General features: G+C 44.9%; 1 protein-coding gene across 1 annotated transcript in view; it reads right to left on the bottom strand.

Annotated features, from left to right (window-relative positions):
• Adamtsl3 (ADAMTS like 3) overlaps nt 1-22,771 on the bottom strand; it is a 204,916-nt gene that overhangs the window by 76,575 nt on the left and 105,570 nt on the right. The window contains exons 10-13 of the mRNA XM_038313431.2: nt 18,206-18,363; nt 6,922-7,033; nt 1,597-1,735; nt 437-487 (exon numbers count right to left, since the gene is read on the bottom strand). Coding sequence (XP_038169359.2) covers nt 437-487; nt 1,597-1,735; nt 6,922-7,033; nt 18,206-18,363 — 460 coding nt within the window. The remainder of the gene's footprint in view (nt 1-436; nt 488-1,596; nt 1,736-6,921; nt 7,034-18,205; nt 18,364-22,771) is intronic.

Here is a 22,771-nt window from a genome sequence, read left to right as displayed (position 1 = left end):
GGCAGTCAAATGACCCTTTTACAGGGGTCATATATCAGTATACTCATGCATATCAGATTTTTTTCATTATGATTCATAATAGTAGCAAATTTACAGTTATGAACTAGCAATGAAAATAATTTATGGTTAGAGTCACTCCAAAATGGGGAACTGCATTAAAGGGTCGCAACATTAGGAAGGTTGAGGACCACTGCTCTAGTTCTTTCTTTCTTTATTTTTTTCTGATACTTGTTCAAGACAAGCTGAATGTCCCTGGCAATGGGTAGTAGCAGTCCACACACAACTTTCCAAAGGCAGCTCGTTCCATCTCATTCTTAAATACATCTTTTTGTTTTTATCATTAAGCCTGCTGCTGTTTAACTTTATAAAAGGGAAAATAACTATTCCTTCAAAACACTTAGCATCCATCCTAAAAGGAAGGGGATCTTTGACTCACCGAGGAAGAGGTTGGAAGTGGTCATAGGGCATGATCTCTTTAAATCCATCACTGCAAAGGGAACCAGAGGGAAAACCACTTTCTGAATCCATCCAACACATGTGATCATTCACTAATACAGGTTTCTTGTGAAAAACTCAATGGACACATTTGTTATTGACTGGCCTGTATTTGATATCCCATAAGACAGAAGTCTTTCCAATTGAAAATCAAAACTGCCAAGTGACTCATCAGCCACTCAACCAATTCAGCTCACAGGCCATCTCCAGTTGAATATAAAAATGAAAAAAGAACTAATGGCATATTAATTAAAGGAAAAATTCTCTTCATTTAGATAAGTCTATTACTTTATTTTAAAAATCACTATACTGATATATTGATGCTCTGAACACATGCCGTGTTGGCCTTCTCTTCGGAGAACCACTCTGCTTTCAGACCATCCTTTAAAAGGTCTCTGTTAATAGTGATGTTCAAGCCAAATTACAGAAAATAGGCTTATAGTACGAGAGATGTGAGCCATGGACAAAGCTGCTTTTCCCGCTTGCACGCTGTGGCCTTGGCCAGCTAGAAGGAAGCTGGAGGATCCAGGGGATTGATATTGGGCTGATATTTTAAGATACTGTAGGGGAGCCAGGAAACTTGCCTAGACAATCCAAGTCAGCAGGTACTAAATTATGCAGGAGAACAATTTCTGCATAGCTTTTCTGCTTTGGCATGGAAACTGCTTGCTTCCTTGCACAATGCATTATTTATATGGAATTAAATGTGATCACTTCAAAAGTCAAGATGTGGTAAGGGGTGACCCAGTTATAAGCCTAAAACAGTAAGTGGGAGATATTTGTGACTGACGGACTATGCATGGATTATCCTAGCAGATCCATATATGTATAGATCTTTGATACATGTGTTTCAAAGAATTTTCCAAAAGGCTTCATATACAAAGATCTTATGGATGGATACATAATCCCATGAAAAGAGAGAGCTAGCCCAAGGAACCAGATCAGCGAACATGTCTTAGTTCCCACTAACTGGTTGTGAATGTGACCTGCCACCGGGACACGTTCAAAAGTCGTGAACCAGAAGCACATCACCTGAGAGACCCACTGTGCCCCAATCGGAGTCGACACGTTTCTTTGGAACGTGTGGGCAGTGGCACTGACCTCGACGGGCACGGGTCCATGCCGCATTCCTTCAGCTTCGGTTTGGGCTTCACATTTTCTGGGTAGAAGTGGCAGTAGTGGTCAGGTACCACCCTTTTCAAGCGGATGTCCATGCATTCGGCTGAGTTGAGCTGATAACCTACGGATGGATGAGGGGCAGGGATGCAAGCTGCATCAGTTGGGCACCTGCTTGGCAAAGGTATTGACCACGTGCTCGTCCTCCTCTCTAAGAAACCTTGCCCCGTGGTCTCTATGGTATTCAGCTCTGTGACACACAGAGGGCCAGGTGAAAATTACCGAACATGGGTCCCGGGGCTTTTCATGGTAATTAAGGCAGAAAGAAGTGCAACCGGAGCCCAGGACCTGGGTGCCTTCTTCGAGGAGTCTCAGATTCTTCTTAAACGGCTAAAACCAGTGGCCAAATACAAATGCTTGAACTGACCATGGTCTATTGATGCACATTACAGATGTCAATTTTAGGGTCCTTTAGGGACTGTCCAAACCTTGGTATGGTTTGGTTCTTCATGGTTCTCAGGCTGTGCCTGTCTGTTCCTAATCACTGTGGTAGCCCCTCCCTCCATCCTGTTTCCTTGTTTTACCCCTTATTCTCCTACAGCAGAGCCCATTCCCATCTTCTTCCTCTTGCCAGATACCTGTTCTGATTTATTGTTATATGTCCTCAAGTATAAAATTGTCTTGTATAACATTGTTTGGGGTGCATGCTTTGAATTCAATTGATTTATATATATATTATATTAATATATAATATATTGTATATTATATCAATACTATATAATACATATATACATATAATATATATATACAATATATTATATTATGATTAAATGTATAAACTTGATTAAGTTAGAAAATATATCTGCGTGCTGTGAGAGCAAACACATTGCCTCGGACACGCCAAGTGAGCTCACCGTCCTTGACCCAGACTCCCAGCACTGATGATGTTTAAAATGTTTTGAACCTTGGACTATTTTGCACTGAAGTATTTTTTTCCTCTACACTGTAAAGTCTGCAGTGTTTTGAGAGCTGACTCTTGGGCATTCCCTTCACAACAGTCCACTGTTTGCCTCTGCTCTGTTGACTCATCTGCTCTCCTGAGGTAGCCAGGACACCTTCAAGGTCAATCACCTTGCTGCCTGGGGAATTAGCTTCTCAGTAGCGGCAGGACCCAAGGGCAACTCCCTACCTCCTCTACCACACAGGCTTTCAAATGGGAAGGAATGAAGACTCACTGCTGATTTTCACAAATCCAATTTGAACCATTTTTTTTTCCTTTGAGGAAAGCAAACATTCCAAGGTACTGAGCATAGTAAACCTAAAAAAAATAGCTCAAGAAAGGACCCTTTCCTTTGCTAAGAGCGCTGACTCTGGCTTTCCTGTTGCTACACGCCATATCAACTGTTGTTTTCTTTTTAAATAAGGTAATTTTTTTTCAAAGCTAAAATGAGCTTTATAAAATAAAATAAAACACTTAAGCTAATCTCTCAATGTCTGCCAATTGGTGTAAAGGTCTAAAAATACATTTCAAGTCCTGATTGTTCAGAGGAATCTGGCTTTCTAAATCTCCAGGCAGCTTTCTACAAGACATGGTTGGAAGTTAGCTGACCTCAGAGGACCAGGGGACCGAATGGCACGCATTACAAAAAGCAAGGTCGAAACCACAAGAATGAAAATTCAAGTGGCGTCAATAAAACGCTACTCTGGTGCCAGTGTCTGCCAGAAAGACTACACTATCAGATGGCCGTGGCAGTCTCAGAGACTTCCCAGACAATCTCGGGTGTATCGTGTGGGTAATTACAGACAAGAGCAGGCAATCCTTCCAGTACCCTCGGTGCCTCAGAGACCGACCAACTGATTTCCTTCATTATCCAAAAAAATCTCTGGCATGCCAGTCATACAATCTCACATAGGTTTGATTACTAATATAATTAAAATTTGGCGGTGTGTTCTGTATGGGGTTGATGTATTTTTATTTCCCCCAAACAACTATGGAATAAGATTACAATTCCTTGAGTCAGAGAAAAGTATGTGTCCTAACTGAAAACATTCTTCTAACGCGACTCGATAGAGGTCATACAGGTGTTTATAATTAGGGAGAGAATTCCTTTTCCTCTCTAATTTTATTGCAGTTTAGAGATTTACCAAGAGTGAAGAAAGAAGGCAGATTGTCTTTCAGTACTATGAACAAATGTGTGGGACAGAGCGGGCAGCCCCCGCAGCCTCTTTGCGTTCTTCTGCCTCCCTTCCCGCTGGGGCTGATCTCACTGGGAGGTGCCCCTGTGTACACTCATGCTTCCAGAAGGATGGATCGTCTTTCTGTGAGCATCAAAGTATGGAAAACAGCTCTCCCAAGAATTTGATCAATGGAACTATACCGAAACCTGTTGTAAAATGTCTCCCCTAGAGTGAAGGGCTTCTCCTTGGCTTTGGAGTTCAAACAGAAGTGTGTGTCTCTCTGAAAAGCTAAGTGTGAGAGACTAGGAATAAGTAAGAAAGAGAAGCCCGTCAGAGTAAGAATTAAAAAGCTCCCACTATCTCTTCGTGATCCATCATTTTGGGACCCATGAGGTACGGTTGTCTTCCCTGGACCTGTGACCTACCTACCTAAGGATGTAGGACTCGACATAATATACTGTCCCGCTCTCCGGAGCTCTCCTCAGTGTCCTTTGAGTCCTGCATAGTCAGCACCAGTGTCCCTAAGACTGCGCGGGGGGGGGGGGGGGGGGGGAAGGGGGGTGGAGCTTTGACTACAGCAGAGGACTTTGAGTGACCGAGTACCAGGTACACAAAGCGCCATCAGGAAAAGAGAATCCCATCAACAGATGGGAAGTGGAGGCTCAAAGAGAGACAGACCAGTGGGTCTGTTCCTCAGTCTCCACTATTCCTGAATGCACTAGGCCAGGCTGCCCTTTTGTGGTGTTTGGGACAGGATCAGAGACTGTACACACGAGGCAAATATCCTATCGCTGACCACAGCCCTAACACCGGCTACCCTCACTGTGAACTTGGCATGCAAACGTCAGAGAACCTGGGCTCACTAAGGTCCAGGTTTATCTAGCTCAGACTCTCCATTCCTAAGAGTGGTTCTCCTGCATAGGCTTGGGGAGAGCTCAGGGATTCTATGTTTCCTTGGAGCCTGGTGCAGAGTCACTGATGGAAGATCTAAAGAAGCTTTTGTTGCCCGTAAAACTGCCTGTCTCGGGATAGATGATGTAGCTTAGTTGGTAACATGTTGATTCAGCATCACAAAGCCCTGTGCTCAATCCCCAGTCCTACAAAAATTGATCATTGTGATGCCTGCCTATAACCCAGCCATTGGTAGGTTGACATAGAAGGACCAGAAGTTCATGGTCCTTGGCTACATAGCAAGTTTGGGGAGACCCTGACCTACAGGAGAACCTGTGTCAAAAACCAAACAAGCAGACAAGTGCTTCAGGTTTGACAAAATCCAGAACTTGATAGTAAGCCCAGAGAAGGTTCAAGCTGGCAGGAAGTTAGTGTTTTTAACTACAGTTCTGTTTTCACTGCGTTTGTCTTTGTGGTTGTGTTCTGTGTGGCCAGAGAAAATCACTCCTCCCTATGCCAAGAGTTATGATTAAGTTATTTTTTTCTAAATATGTTTAAGTTTTAAAACACCCATGGAAAGAAAACTCCTCCAGCCACTTAGGGTGGTAACACATGCAAGGTAAAGAAGGTGATGTCACTGCGGCTCTAGCCGATAGCCAAAGGCACTGCTCTAGAGAGTAACCCTCAAAATGCAGAGGGCACCATGAAACCCTGGGGCGCCTGTGAAGCACAGCAGAGCCATCCCCGGAGTTCTGCCTAAGGAGCTAGAGGTGGGTCTGAGAGTTTGCATGCTGGTGCTGCTGATGCTGGGGTTTCCGAAGGAAGCTCTCCTGGCTACTTTTGTGTCATCTTGACACTACCTAGAGCCATCTGAGCGGAGGGAGCCTCAGCTGAAAAAAATGCCTCCATGAGACCAGGCAAGCCTGTAGGACATTTTCTTAATTAGTGATGGATGGGGGAGGACCCAGCACATTGTGGATGGTGCCACTCCTGGGCTGGAGGTTCTGGGTTCTCTAAGAACGAGGAGCAAGCCAGTAAGCAGCACTCCTCCATGGCCTCTGCATCAGTTCCTGCCTTCAGGTTCCTGCCTCTTTTGAGTTCCAGCCCAAGATGCTTCCATGATGGACCCTGATGTGAAATAAACCCTTCCCTCCCCAAATTGCTCTTAGTCATGGTATTTTTTTCCTAGAAATAGAAACCCCAAGACAGATGCCTATAGGATCATCACTGAGTGTCCATCACCATGTGACTAAACAAACTGGCTGGTACTCAGAAAAAATTCACTTTTTTTATTTCATTCTAAGGGCCTTGACCCATCCCTAAGCTGTTCCTATTATATTCCTAAGGACACAGGCTCCCACTAGGGTCAGGGCTACTCGGTACTTCCCCACAAGAGAGCCAGCATCTCCTTTAAAGGGAAACTTGAGTCCAGGAAGATCTGATCTATATATTCATTAACCTGACACTGCCCAAGGAGTCCTCTTCCATATGCCTAGAGTTCAGAGGAGAAAGGCCAGGAGCCCCTCCCTTCCTGACTTTCGCAATGGGTGTTATTCTGTAATCTTCAAGGGAAGAAATGATTTGTGGCTGGGCTGAGCTAAGAGTTATTCTAACTTTTGAAACAGACGCCAACCCAAGATGTATCCTTCACACAGGGATAGAGGACGGCTTAGAGGGCACAGAAGGGCAACATAATTAGAGCCTGGCCATGCCACCTGATGAAGTGAAACCCTTGCTAAGTTTTACCTCAGCCATTCATAAAACAAATACCAACAGACTTTCTCAGACTGTGAGGTATGTGACCAAGACCTCTGGGTATACAACTGGTTTGGTTTCAAGTACCCAGTATCACTGGTATGCACAGGGAACCTTCCCTCATTCTCTGGGAACCCAGTAACTTGGGGATCCTGGGCTGGCACCAGTTTCGAATCCCTACTCTCTTGTTTAAAAGCTCGGTTCAGAAAGAGTCACTTTGGTGTTGACTGTAGCTGTCTCCCCATCTATCCCAGGCTATTGTGTCTCCACACCAAGCAGACCAGTGTCTACCCAAACCCTTTTTATTTTCCATATGGGCACTTGGATTACACTTGACCCCACCCTTCTTCAACTGTCTACCAGGACCTTGAAATTAGCACACGCAAGATGCTTCCTTCTACCCCAGTCAGACAGTCCATCTCAGTCAGGCATGTGTGGATCCTGACTCTCTGCCCTGGGTATCCCAGAATGGAGTCTGTGCCTTACCTCCTCCACAAGTCGCGGTGCAGGGAAAGAAGTCAGTCTGTCTCCACTGGTGGCTGATGGGCTGGTAAAAGAAGAACTGGACCACGCTGCCTTTGGCCGCAGTGTACCTGGTCTAGACAGAGAGAACGGTGATGGCGTGGTACATTCCACACAGCGAGCCCCGGCTCTTCCTGTCGTGGCCCATCTTAGGCAACACCCACAAGTATCACAATAAGTTCAGTTACAGGAGGACTAGGAGGGCTTTACTGGGATATATAAAAGATTACATAGATTTATGTTTAGCAGAATAATAATAAATTCTAAAATGTAATAATGCCTGAATGGCACTTATAATAGAAAGCAAGGATGGTTTAGCATTTGAACCAGATCAAAAAGGGAAAAGGAGAAAATCACAAAGACACAGCAAGTTTTGATGAATTCCATTTACACTTGTATGGTATAATGACAAACTCCATTAGGTAAGATCTCAGATATTCTACAGCCAACTTCACATAAACTGTGCACACAGAGAGCTCTGCCCTGCAATGACAGCCACCAGAAGGAAGGCTGCTGTCCTCATTTCTGTACATTGTATCACATGTCCCGAATAATGAAATACAAAGAGAAAACACAAAAGGACAGGAAGGGAAACTATAGTTGTCACTTTACAGATGTCACAATCCATATGTGTATACTTCAAATGAATACCCAAAGGTAAGCAGGGATGTGTGACTACAGTGAGAAGCAATGGCTACAGTGAGAACACAGTCACTACAGTGAGAACACAGTGACTCCAGTGAGAACACAGTGACTCCAATGAGAACACAGTGACTACAGCGAGAACACAATGACTAGTGAGGACACAATGACTACAGTGAGAACACAGTGACTCCAGTGAGAACACAGTGACCACAGCGAGAACACAATGACTAGTGAGGACACAATGACTACAGTGAGAACACAGTGACTACAGTGAGAACACAGTGACTCCAGTGAGAACACAGTGACTCCAGTGAGAACACAGTGACTACAGTGAGGACACAATGACTACAGATAGAACACAGTGACTACAGTGAGAACACAGTGACACCAGCGAGAACACAGTGACTACAATGAGAACACAGTGACTACAGCGAGAACACAGGGACTCCAGTGAGAACACAGTGACTCCAGTGAGAACACAGTGACTACAGTGAGAACACAGGGACTCCAGTGAGAACACATGACTCCAGTGAGAACACAGGGACTCCAGTGAGAACACAGTGACTCCAGTGAGAACACAGTGACTACAGTGAGAACACAGGGACTCCAGTGAGAACACATGACTCCAGTGAGAACACAGGGACTCCAGTGAGAACACAGTGACTCCAGTGAGAACACAGTGACTCCAGTGAGAACACAGTGACTCCAGTGAGAACACAGTGACTACAGATAGAACACAGTGACTACAGTGAGAACACAGTGACTACAGCGAGAACACAGGGACTCCAGTGAGAACACATGACTCCAGTGAGAACACAGTGACTACAATGAGAACACAGTGACTACAGCGAGAACACAGGGACTCCAGTGAGAACACAGTGACTACAGTGAGAACATAATAACTACAGTGAGAACACACTGACTACAGTGAGAACACAGTGACTCCAGTGAGAAGATAGTGACTCCAGTGAGAACACAGTGACTCCAGTGAGAACACAGTGACTCCAGTGAGAACACAGTGACTACAGTGAGAACACAGTGACTCCAGCGAGAACACAGTGACTACAATGAGAACACAGTGACTACAGCGAGAACACAGGGACTCCAGTGAGAACACAGTGACTACAGTGAGAACATAATAACTACAGTGAGAACACATTGACTACAGTGAGAACACAGGGACTCCAGTGAGAAGATAGTGACTCCAGTGAGAACACAGTGACTCCAGTGAGAACACAGTGACTCCAGTGAGAACACAGTGACTCCAGTGAGAACACAGTGACTCCAGTGAGAACACAGTGACTACAGTGAGAACACAGTGACTACAGTGAGGACACAATGACTACAGATAGGACACAGTGACTACAGTGAGAACACAGTGACACCAGCGAGAACACAGTGACTACAATGAGAACACAGTGACTACAGCGAGAACACAGGGACTCCAGTGAGAACACAGTGACTACAGTGAGAACATAATAACTACAGTGAGAACACATTGACTACAGTGAGAACACAGTGACTCCAGTGAGAAGATAGTGACTCCAGTGAGAACACAGTGACTACAGGGAGAACATAATAACTACAGTGAGAACACCGTGACCACAGTGAGAACATAATAACTACAGTGAGAACATAATAACTAAGTGAGAACACAGTGACTACAGGGAGAACATAATAACTACAGTGAGAACATTATGACTACAGTGAGAACAGTGACTACAGTGAAAATGTAATGAATACAGTGAGAACATAATGAATACAGCGAGAACCCAGTGACTACAGTGTTAACATAATGACTACAGTGAGAATACAATAAATGGAGTGAGAACATAATGACTATATTGAGAACACAGTGATTACAGTGAGAACATAATGACTCCAGTGAGAACATGAGGTCTACAGTGAAAACAAAAAATACAGTGAGAACTTAATGACTACAACAAGAATATAATGACTAGAGAAAGAACATAGTGACTATAGCGAGAACACAGTGACTACAGCAAGAATATAATTAAAGCAAGAACATAGTGAGAACACAGTGACTCCAGTGAGAACACAGTGACTCCAGTGAGAACACAGTGACCACAGCGAGAACACAGTGACTCCAGTGAGAACACTGTGACTCCAGTGAGAACACAGGGACTCCAGTGAGAACACATGACTCCAGTGAGAACACAGGGACTCCAGTGAGAACACATGACTCCAGTGAGAACACAGGGACTCCAGTGAGAACACATGACTCCAGTGAGAACACAGGGACTCCAGTGAGAACACAGTGACTACAGTGAGAACATGAGAGGATATAAAAGTCTATTTCATTTTCTTCTGCTAGACACAGATATATAGAACAAGGGGGAGGAGATATCTGTGAAGACATCCAAACACCCAACACTGGAGATAGTGTATTACAAGACAAATGAGGCATACATGCTGGAAATCCCAAATAGGACAGAAATGTTAAGTAACCAGATAAATGTGTGGAGACGTCATATTTATGGATTCTCAGGGCCTGCATTGGCATGTGCTGATTTATACTTATTAACAGATCCAAAGAATTCTGTTTGTTTGAAAAAAAAACTTCTGAGTTTATTATTTTATATTTAATTATTTAAATTTACTCTTCTAGAATCTCATACATTACCCAGCCCTCTGACTCTGCCTCCCCCTCATCCAAGGAGTTTTATACAAACTGACAAACTGACTTCTAGATAGACAGGGAAATGGGAATCAAGACTACCAAAGATCATCTTCAAAAACATAGCTGGAGCCTTCAGAGCAGACATTAAGACTTATTTGAACACAGCGTAGATAAATCATAATGGTATTAGAATAACTCTCCCCATGAAACAAAATCCCTCAGTACACTTACACAGTGTGGCCTCTGGATTTAGGGTTAGAAGAGAGGAGCCTTCCCCTGCACGGGCCCTGTGTCAATGGGACTGTCACACTGAAAGAAGTACTAGTTGAATGTCACAACATGTACAAAACTAAGTTCAGGGGAAAGGTAAGACATTAAAGCCCCAGGAAGCAACACAGAAGAGTGTCTCCGTGACTAGGCTGAGACAAGATTTCTTGTCTATGACACAAACAGCATCAAGGATCTGCCACACTGCAAACAGGCGGCAAAGATGGATCTGCCACACTGCGAACAAATTAAGAACTTCTATATAGGGAAATTAACAGTGGATAAAACAATGTACATCACATGAATTAAGAATTCATCTCTACATCTTTAATCCCAGCACTTGGCATGAAGAGGCAGACAGATCTAGCTGAGTTCAAGGCTAATCTGTTCTACAGAGTGAGTTCCTGGACAGTCATGGCTACACAGAGAAACCTTGTTTGTGGGAGAGGTGAAGACACAACATAAAGACAAACCTGTAGGAAAAAAAAGGTAAAAATGAGAATAAACAGACAAATAAATCTAAGAAAAAATTGATCAGCACAACTAAAATTTAAAGTCTAGACATGTCAGAGATACTTTCTGGATGATTAGAGTAAAACAAAAAATTAGACAAGGAACCAATAAATTATTCTATTCTATTCTCTTTTGACAGATCTTATTCTATAGCCCAGACTACCCTGTAATATACTACGGTCCAAGTATACCTCAAAGTCACAATCCTCCTGCTTCTGCCTCTTAATTGAGCATTTTGGAGCATGAGTGCAATACCATTAATTAAAAATTCACACCTACTAACTTCTAGTAGACACCAGGGGCTTCGAGGAACCACACAATTTTTTCCATAGCCTGTTACTTTCCAATCCTTCAAGTTGCTCCTTGCTCAGTCTTCAGACTCACAACTCCTTCAGCAAGGTTACTCCCATCTGATAACTGTGAATTCCTTTTCACAAGAAAATGTAAATAGGCTCGAGGAGAGGTGACAACTCTCCATGTGCCTCCATTTTATCTGCTCCCTCCTTAACTGCTCCGGTCCTCGCTTCAGGAACTCTTCCACCCAAGGGAGAAGAGAGAGCCGGGAGAAACGCATCAGGCATCGCCAACTGCCATGTGGACCCAGGGATGAAACTAACAAGCACTATGTATACAAATGCACTTGAAGCTGCCGCCTTCCCCGTTTACGGTCACCCCTCCCTCATTCCAAGGAGCTAGATCTGGCCAGCAGGAGTGCTACTGGAGAAGACGTAGACCGAGATGATCTTTGCTAGCATCTTGGTTTTGTTTTGGCTGTTGTTGTAACTAGCAGAGAAAATGGATTTTATTTTTTTAAGAAAGACATTGTAATAAAAAAGAATGCTCCCTGGAGCCATGGTTCCCTGGGATTTCTATACTCACTCAAGCCCCTAGGAGGCCTCCACTTCCCCAATGCTTCAAACTGAAAATATCAACCCCGCAGGGAGAAAATTTGTAGCCACACAGCAAGCAAACAAGCAGAAAAGAGAGAGTGAACGGAAAATAAGCGCAGTATAGAGATCACTTGCTTCATCGCTAAAGAAGCTCAGCTGAGGGGTAGCATGACAATCGGTCAGCCACGGAGTGACAAGCCCGGAAGCCTGAGTCCATCCCCAGGACTCACACCGTGAAAGGAGAGAGCTAACTCAAGCAACCCGTCCTCCGCCACCTCTGCTTTCAGCATGGTACACACATGTGACCACCTCTGGCCTCCCTCCACAGACAATAAATTAAAACGTAAGAAAAGTAATAAAGACACTCAGCCAGCAGCGGTGGCGCACACCTTTAACCCAGCACTTGGGGGCAGAGGCAGGTGGATCTGCAGCTTGAAGACAGCCTGGTCTACAAAGCAAATTCCAGGACGGCCAGGGGTAGAGAAACCGTGTCTCGACAAAAACAACAAACAAACAAACAAGCAAAAAAAAAAAAACAAGCAACACCCTCAAATGACTTCATGAATCTGTTATCTCTGAGTCAAAAATACCAACTTGATAAAAATGTGATTAAAATATACTTCATATGTCAAAGAGAAACAATAAGAAATGAGCAATGCTTCTTTGTAGACATATATTCCATTTAATAAGACTGTTGTAGTAAGAAGTTTTGCTAAAATTTTATCAAGTATATTAGCTTCAATTATATGCTTTAAAAAATTACTCCACCCATCTGTTTCCCTCCAACAAGGAGGGTGAGGTTGTTGTCCATGCTGCAGGTAGGGGTAAAGGCACCTGAGGAGAGATGCAGATGTCACAGAAAAGACTTGGCCATCAGTGCATCTGGGTGCCTGGGTGCGGCGGGGTCCTTAGACACATGATTTTAAACATGACCCAAAGCACCTGGAGCTGAGAGAGACACAGAGACTCCATCTGAGCTCCACCTGAGCCTGAAATCTTCATGACCTGATGCTTCCTTCTGACATGGAGTTTCTGGGTTGCTGATGGAGGCGGCCACTCTAACCGGCATTTTCATTTTGAGGTTCTACATGAGAAGGATAATAAAAAGCCCCTTTCCTAGCCTTGGCTCTCTTTGATACGGTCTTGTTTCCCTCCTGTGGAAAGGTCTGTCATCACGGTCTCTCTGTCCACCCCCCCACACCTGACCCTGCCATCACCCATCACCATCTCTCTGCCCATCCCCTCCACCCCACCCTTCTGTATAACTTCTTCCTACACCCACAGAGGCACGGGGACAGATTTTGCACCCTACCAGCTCAGTCTGACCAGGGAAAGGTGTGTTCTCACTATTTCCCAGAAGGAAGCTTTGTTTTAGTCCCTGGCTCTTTAATCCTTGAAATGCTACAGAAATTAAAACCATTTAGAAACCTCTCTCTCCATCAAATCTAACCTTCAAATCAAAACTTCAAACTAAACTAAACAAAAAATAGCAATAACCCTTAGTAGCGACAACTCTGACATTAATCTTTCTCTCTTTTTTTTGTTGACGATAACCGTCACTAGCTCACCCACCTGAAGGTTGCTTTTAAGCCCCCAGGGGCAGACAGGTGCCCTGACAATGGTGACAGTCAAGCACACACAGAATGACAAATGAGAAATGTCCCAGGTCCCTTCCAGCAGCCTAGTCCCCTGCTTGGCTAGGAAAATGATGAAGTCACATCAGCTACAGGCTTGGCTGCTTTGAAATAATTTCTAAAATTATTTATGGAAATAGATTTTAGTATAAAATATTTGTGGTTTAGAAATATTTGTGTATATAACTTAGCTGTGAATTTTGGCAATGATGGGAAGATTTTCAGACAGATTTATTTGACATTTATTTACTTGTGTGTGTGTGTGTGTAAGCGTGTGAGCACACTCGGGGCCACAGCACTTGGGTTCAGGCTGTCAGAGCTGGTGGCAAGCAAGCATCTTCACCTGCCAAGCCACCCTACTAGCCACACGGTTATTAATTTGAGACAAATCTCACTATGTAGCCTAGGCCGGCCTCCAATCTGCGATCCTCCTGCCTCAGCCATCTGATTACAGACATGAATTAGCATGCCCTGCCTGAACTGCTCTCATGAAGAAACATATGTCAGCAGGCCACATCACAGGAGCAGGTGAGCTCCTTCACAAGGCTCTACCCTAAGGGGGGCTTAGGGTGGGGTGGGATCTAGATTGAGGGGAGGGGTGAAATAATTGAAATCTCTTTCCTGCGGCTGCTGTTTCTGGGTGACTTCCGTCCCCCAAGAAGCCACACTGAAATCCCAGCCCACAGAGCCTCAGATCGTGATCTGACTTGGAAACGGGCTCTCTGTGGATGCCACGGTGCTGTGATAAGGCTGTTGAACTGGGCCCGAGCTCGGTATGCACGTGTTCTTATGGAAAGGGCTGGCTACGGAGGCAGGTGTGTGTTGCAGGGTGGGGGTGGGGGAGTAAGAATTCCTGAAGGATGATTAAGGAGGAGAGAGAAATGCGAAGCGAGTCCTCCCTTACACCCCTCAGAAAGAGCCAATCCCACCAACGCCTGTGGTATTCTGTTATTGCACCCTCAGGAACCCTAGACAGGTACTGACCCTTCCACATACACCCCCACACCCCACTGTGTTCTAAAGTCCCTGGAAATATGTGGATTTCACTATTGCGGCCATCACAGGGTGAGGCCATGATGGAAAGGAAACAGGAGGTTAGATAAGATATTGATTTCTCTAGACAAGCAAGACAGGGTGGGTAGACAGCACAGAAGCTGTCAGACCCGCCGAGGAGGAACTAGAGACAGACGCATGGTTGAGAACAGCTGGGAAAGCAACCAGAAAATGTTTGCCTACTGGAGCAGAAAATACCTGAATCGAATAAAAATGACTTCCCCCAAATGACAGCTTACAGAGGTTAAATTTCTGGCCCAAAAGAAGCAAATGGGTTTTGTTTGTTTGTTTGTTTTTGTTTGTTTTGTGTTCCCTCTTCCCTGACAACAGGTGCTTGTTTCCCAGAGCAGCTTCTACCACAGAAACACAGATCTTCCTTAGCGTCATCTACTTGTATTTCAGAAGCTACTCCCCATGAAATGCCCTCCACCTGGATCTTCCCAAGCATTTGCCCACAGGTGCTGGTGTTAGGTAATTTCCCACTGGGTAACCAGCGCCTCTAGCAGCTCCTCAGTCAGCAACTGCCCCCTAACGGCCCTGCCTCAGTCAAGAGTATCTACTGCCCACTGGTGGCCATGTACACATATTGCAGGAGCAAAATCTGTGTTCCAGGGTAAATGACCCCATTGCAAAGAGATGGGACAGGAGCCACCATGAGAACGTGTTGTTCGGGAAGACGAGATTATATAATGAGAAACCCACGGAAAGAAGAAAAGGCACAGTGTCCTGGAACAACCTAGCTATGAAAACAGAGTTTCTTAAAGAATAAAAAACGGAAATTTTCTTTTCTACTGGTGAAGTATACGTTACATGTAAAATAGTTTTCAACAGCTCATTTCCTAAAAGCCCCACGTTTATAAAACCTATGACATAAACTATGAAGATAAACATAGCCCAGAAAACCCACAACTGCGCTGGCAGTAGCGTGGAGTAGGTGGCCTGTCTCCCGCCCCCCGCCCCTGCCTCAGAGTTCTGTTTCTGGAAGCCATCTTTACACCAGATGTTCTTCAAGGAGTAAGATGGGAAGGGGTACAGGGAAATGCAGGGCACGGCCATCAGCAATCCCAGGTGGACTTTTACCACCACCCCCCCCAAGAGAAGTCCAGGTGTTGCTTGATCCTATGATGGTCCAAGACAAGATGAACGTAAGCAAAGAGTCCCGTACCTCAGCCACAGCACAGCTGGACAGCACTACAGTGTTCTGAACGAGAAAAACAGTAACTGACAGAAAAGACTATTTCCTAGAAACCCACATTATCTGGACGAGCTCCCAAGTCAGAGAAAAACATCAGGGTCATTCTTCCTTCGTTGTCAGTGTCTCTGACACTGCCAGGTTTTCTCTCCCGCCAAGTACATCACAGCGGTTAAGAGAATATCAACGGGCATGGCAATGGCAGACTGTTCACACACGGTGAGTAGAGTGTGTGTAACACCCTCTTTGACAAATGTTTTTAAACAGCCCTTTCGGGCTTGAGGGCCCAAAAGTTTCTAGACAATGAAGCTGATGTCCAGAGCTGTTCATGCAGTCTGAGAGAGCTAGAGTTCGGAGACGGGGCACTAGGAGATTGCTAAAACAGAGTGCAGAGAATACGCTGTCAAGTCACACGCTGTTAAGAGGTGAGGGTGTGTTTGGTTAAGAACGTCAGAAATCACAACAGTCTCTGGGCAATGTGACTGTCAGAGAAGAATTTGGGTTTAGGGTCTCACACAGGAGTGACAGAGACCTGTGGAAGCCTGATAAAGACACTTGGAGCAGGACAGATGGCAGCAGATATCTGTTCCTTCAATTCAACGTGAGGGATGCATTTGGGGAAAGTATGGGCTACGGCAAACAAGAGCTGAAAAACCACGACCTCCTCAGCATAGAGCAAACCAGCTACTTGTCAAATCTACTTTAAGAGCAGAAAAAAATGACAACTAATATTTCTACATTGAAAAACAAATCTCTTAGTTTTCCAGCATTGCACATTATCTCAGGCCCCATCCCTCTTGCCGTGATATAACATGGACGAAGGGGACTTCAGGGATGGGCTTTGTCCTGGCTTGCAGTCCCAGGGTACTGTCTGTCACAATGGGCAAGACAAGGAGGCCGCAGCTTGGAGCATCTGACCTTATCACACCACAGTCTGGAAGCAGAGAGGGGTGAACGCATGTCTCTGCTCAGCCCCCATCACCACGCCCACAGTCCAGGACCCCAGCGAAGGAACACTCCCACACAAAGCAAAGCTATGCAGGCTAACCCTAGTGGGTCACACTGCAGGCTGAAGTCGGACCCGAGGGACGCAGGTCAGCTCATATTTTATCAAACCTCTACCTGTCTCTCTGGTGGTAGCACAACCAATATCTCCACAAAACATCTTCATCAATTTTTTTTTTTTTTTTGGTTTTTCGAGACAGGGTTTCTCTGCGGCTTTGGAGCCTGTCCTGGATCTAGCTCTTGTAGACCAGGCTGGTCTCGAACTCACAGAGATCCGCCTGCCTCTGCCTCCCGAGTGCTGGGATTAAAGGCGTGCGCCACCACCGCCCGGCCTTCATCAAATTAATACATTGAAAACTAATAGTATAGGGGTTTGTTTTTTAAGGTTTCAGGGTTTTCTGTGATGATTAATAGGGAAAGGATCTAAACTCATTGAGGAGACAAGCCTCTGGCAACGCCTGTGAAGGAATTTCTAGACTGGGTTGAGGCAGGAAGAGCCCTTTGGATGCGGATCCTGGTTAGATAAAAAGGAAAGACCCCCTGAGCACAGCAGTTACTCTCTCTACTTTCTTACTGCAGATGCGGTCAGCTACCACGTGACCCTGCCACTGTGCTGACCCTCACACTGTGAGCAGAAGCAAACCCTTCCTCTTTTCCTTCTTTAAGTGCTTTTGCTAGAGATTTTGTTATTCTAGCAACTAGAAAAACAATTAATCTCATTTCCCTTCATAAAGGTATGATTGGCAATCAGGGCAATTTTCATCCTACTAAAATTTGGATGATTTTTCTGGAGAGGGCAAACTCCCTCGCGGGATTACCGTTTGTTCTTTCATTCCTTGGAAATTTCCTTATATGCCAGATTAGATAAGTATTGTAGGTGGACTACAATACTTAATTCCTTGATAGGAGGGAAGATGGCTCAGCTCTACCTAGAGGGAGAAGTAGGCTCAGGGATCCGGGAAGACGTCTGAAAGGGATGCTAGAGCAGGGATCTTCATCAAATGGGACCCTGATCTCGAATCAGCTGCTGTGGTACAACACACTCACAGGGTTGAGGGTGACAGGGACAGCCCTGTCAAAGGAAGTCGAGGGTTGACCCCTGCGCTCTCCGTTTCTTCCCTGGGATGGGGTGCTTAGCCATTTATCCATCAAATCCACCAAAGTCCCTGTGGATTTAAACTGAGCAGGGCACATGGTGGCGATGAGTATGAAATGATCTCCCTCTGGAAGAACAAAGATTGATTCTTAACTCTGACGGTCTCTACTCGAGAGAGCAGAACCATCCTTGGGAGTGACCTGCTGTGAAGGAAACACAGATACACACTCTCTATGAACGCAGTCATGGCCGGCTTCCCGAAGAACACCCTTGCTGTGTTTCAACAGGATGCTCTGAAGATGGGCCGTCTACCTTGAAGATGAAATCGGCCATCAGGGGCCCAGGAGTCTTGAAGGTCTGTCTGTCCGCACCCTTCTGAAACTCTATCGTTGTGTTTTCGACAGCAAAAACCCCGGGAGTGTTGAAGCTGTGTTCTCCTCTGTTTCCTTGAAGGGTTTTTGACTCAATAACTGAAAAGTTAAAAATAGAATTTAAATATGAGAGCTACCCTACAGACATCTGATTTCAAGTGACATTTTTACTGTGTGTGACATCAGTATGTGTGACCAACAAATATAGAATGATCTATTCAGCTGATGGCATTGATTCATATGGGCAGAACGGACTTGCAAAATTTGGAGGGACTAGGAAGGATTTTTGTTTCGTTTTTGCTTTGCTTTGTTTTGCTTCAAATAGGTTTACTCAAGTTCTAGGAACCATTTCCACCACAGAATAAAGAGGAAAGTTTTCTTAGTTTATGCTTTTTCATGAGGTACCTAAAACCACAGAGCGAGGAAAGCCATGTCTCTTACTGCCTATTCAGAAGAAAGAAACTCAGTTTTGCTTTAAGGTATTGTTTGTTCTTTAGCAAGTGTAAATTCGTGGAAATCTCTACAGAGCTCTCCTATGTAGTCTTCTCTCATCTGGTCCATGGGGATCTAAGGCACAATAACCGAACCAGGAACTGAAGGGAGCATGTGTGCTGTGCTGGGCAGCTGTTGTCTCACCGGTGCTGAAGAACAGCTTTCCGTGTTTCCTAGGAACTCAGCAACTAGAAAGAGAGGGTGGGAATCTGGGGGCGGAGTGATCTGGGAGCAAGGGAGGACACCGTCCCCTAAACCACAACATAGACTTTCTATTAATTTCATTTTGATGCCTAGGAGTGTTGCAGAGGCAAGTGCTTTCGTTCTCAGTTCCCACAGAGCCCTCTGTAGCATCTGCAGCAGGTAGCAAGGCAGAAGATCCCAGGAATTCACAACCACTCCACCACTATGAAAAAAGAGGATATGTGTCTGAGTCTACTGTCCACAGCCCAGCTAATGTCCCCACTCTGGTTTCCACAGTGAGGAGGGGATGGGAGTGAGTCAGTAGAACCAGCAACCTCACATAGAGGGAAGTGCCATCGGGAACAGAAGCCTTCTTCTGTGCCCAGATCTTTGAAGCTCATTTGTAATTGTACATTTTAATATGACATTTATGTTATATGTATGCATCTGTCTGTGAGCCCACATGACAGTATCTACACCATGTGCGTGTGCAGGAACTGGGGAAAGTCAGAAGGAGACATCAGATCCCCTGGAACTGGAGCTACGGGAGAGTGTGAGCTGCAGTTTGGGCACTGAACTGGACCCAGGTCTCTCTCCTGCAAGAGTAGTAAGTTCAACTGCTGATCCATCTCTCCAGCCCCATAAGGACAACTTTAAATATTTTAATCTGTACTAAAAAGAGAGATAAAAGAAGAAAGAAAGAAAGAAAGAAAGAAAGAAAGAAAGAAAGAAAGAAAGAAAGAAAGAAAGAAAGAAAGAGAAAAAGAAAGGAAGGAAGGAAGGAAGAAAGGAAGGAAGGAAGGGAAGAAACAATAGCTTTAAAGATAATGAATACATCTACTTGTTTCAAAAACTGAAAATGATAGCTATGGCTCCTTTAGAAAGAGGCAGAACCAGGTGACCAAAAGATGTGTTTAGACTGTGGAGGCCAGGAAAACCCTTTCAGGTGGCTGTGTATGAGGGCTTCCAGCTAGCCCTACAGAACCAAGCCTGTGCTTACAGCAGATACATGTCTGCAGTGTGTCTCTGTCTTGTTCAGCATCACTTTCCTTTGGTCATTATGTGTAGTGCCATGATTCTACTCACGCTCAGCAGACAGGGCTGGGAGGAAAACTGTATTGGTCTAGTGGGTGGAGGTTTCAGCCTATAGCATCTTGGCCTTTTGAATTATTGTTAGTAGAACATTTGATTTAATGTTATTTGAAATTTTTAAAGATTTTTTTAATGTGTGTGTGTGTGTGTGTGTGTGTGTGAATATCTACCACATGAGTGAAGTTCCCACAATGGCCAGAAGAGGGCATTGTATACATCTGGACTTAAAGGCAGATGTGAGTCACCATGTCAGTGCTGGGCACCAAACGTGAAGCAGGCAGTACTCAGACACTGAGATATCTCTCCAGGCTTTTAATATTTTTTTAAATTACTTATTTGTTGGGGTGGCACTGGTGTGGTGGCTCTCTCGTCCTCTCGCAGAGGTCCTGGGGATTGAACTGGGGATTGACTTAGGCTGGGCAGCAAGCACCTTCACCTTCTGAGTCCTCTCACCAGCGGTGTCAAACAGAGTCAGCGCCAAAGTTTTGCTCTAATTCCACTGCCTTTGCATAGACTGTCTGATTGCCTGCATTCGGGGAGGGACGCAGGGCTGGAAAATCTGGGGCTGTGGGTTCCCTATAATAATATGGCTAGGATTAGAACATGCTAGAAATTCAGGATCTAAACAGCTCTAGGCAGATTGTAAGACGGGCATTCTATAATTAAATTCCATTCCACAACAAAGGGACTTGAAATTAACAGTACCAAACATTCTCAGTTTTCAATACTGCAGCCATTTGGAAGGCTGTAGTTACTACGGGCTCTAAAAGAATGATTTATGACTGCAAAATAAGCTTGATTTCAGAAATGCAGCTCTCTCTTTTTTTAAAAAAGGGTTATATAAAACAAGAAAACAAAACCCCTTCTGTACTGTGAAATTCAGACATGTAAACTACTCCTTTGCAAGGCGGCCAGCGGAGAAGGGTGGCTTTCAGAAAGGCTTCCAGAGCTGCCTGTGGGGCTTCAGAAGGGGAAAGCTCCAAGCAATAGATCTGTCACTTGGAGAAGTGAGAGCATTTTGGAACTCCCTCCAGAAGAGTGCCAGTCTCCAGGACAAAGCCAGGCTTCATCTGCCCAGCATGCTCTCATGAAAACGAGGCTCTCCGGGGTGTCCATCTGTATTTGTTCTGCTTATTGGATTCTTATTCTGTTCCTACACCTTTAAAAACAATCTCGGAAAGCTGGCAAAACGGGCCTCAGGAGCCCGAGGCAGGCAGCTTAGCCCAAGTTCGAAGCTAGCCTGGGTTACAAGCCAGCCTGGGCTACACGGGGAGTTCCAGGGTCACTTGGATAACAGAGTGAGACCTTCTTTCAAAATAACACCACGGTCTTCCAAAACTGAACTTGGGAAGCCACTGTCAGTGTCATCCGGGCAACACATTAAAATGCATTTCAAACAGCTGTTAAGATATAACTGTCAAGCCATAGAGCCTGCCCAGTTGCTTGCTTGCTTTCTTTGTGTTGTGTTTCCAGTACTGGGTGTTGAACCCAAGGCCTCACACTACTACTGAGCTAATTCCCAGCCCCAAGTCACCTAGATAAAAGATGCTATTTCATTATTCACTCGTGCTCAGCGTTTCTACCACAGGATACGATAGCAGTGGTTCTTGCCATTCCCAAATAAAAGCTCTTCCTTAGCCAGGAATCCCTCCATCTGTTTCTCGTCTCTGTAGCTTTCTCTCTCTAGGTATTTCATCTTATAGAGTCAGGTGACATGTGGCTTTTTGCAACTGGCATCTTTCACTCGGTCAATATTTTCAAGGATCATCCACCTACATCATAGCGTTCATCAGAATGCCTTCCTTTTTATCGCCAAATAATATTCCACCCGAGTCCTGATTATCAGTTCAGGAGCTGAGAGATATCTGCGTTGTTCTCTTTGAAGACTAGCAGGACTGACACTGCTGTGGATTCGGCACTTCATTTAGTTATTACTTATTTGTGTACATTTGTATGTTTTTATTTATTTTCTTTTTGATAGTCTCACCTAGGCAAGGCTGGCCTTGAAGACCCACTCCTCCTGGCTCTGTCTCCTAAATTCTGGAATTGCTGGTATGTGTCACCACGCCTGATGCTTTTTGATTGTTTTTAGTCCAAATGATACCTCGCAATTTTTTTAGTTTCTAAGTATCACATTTTAATTCACAGGAAGGAAGAATTGCCCCCAGAGAGTGCTGAAGATTTTCAAGGCTGTGGAAAACAGGTCTCTAGAATGTTCTGACTCTTCACATCAAGGAATATCTTGCTTCACTAGTGTCAATCATGAGGGACTGGAGAATTTGTGCTTAAGAGCTTATCGTGGGGAGATGTTCGGTCAGTAAGCTGCTTGCTGCCCAAGCATAATGACCCGAGATGGACCCTTCCCTGCAGCAGCCACATCACAAACAAACAAACAAAACAGGTACAGCAGCAAGTGCCTGTAAACCTAGCATGAGAGAGGCAGATGGATGGATCTACGGGGCTTGCTGGCCAGCCAGGCCAGCCAGTTGGTGAACCCCAGGTTTAGTGAGGGAGCTTGTCTCAAAGAATGAGGTGGGTCTGAGCAGCCATGCTGGGGCTCACAACCGCCTGCAGCTCCTGCTCCAGGGGTCTGGGCACCACTGGCCTCCTTGGGGACCAGGACTCATATACACCTACACCCTACACATACCCATAACTTAAAATAATAAAGTAAGCCTGCAAACCCAATATGCTTCTTCAAGCTCAGAGCCCAGTAGGAGACTTCCTGTCTTCTGAACAC

The sequence above is a fragment of the Arvicola amphibius genome, chromosome 12 (assembly GCF_903992535.2).
Source record: "Arvicola amphibius chromosome 12, mArvAmp1.2, whole genome shotgun sequence".
Classification (NCBI taxonomy): domain Eukaryota; kingdom Metazoa; phylum Chordata; class Mammalia; order Rodentia; family Cricetidae; genus Arvicola; species Arvicola amphibius.
The sequence above is the reverse complement of the archived record's forward strand: the minus strand, read 5'-3'. Positions and strand labels throughout refer to the sequence as shown.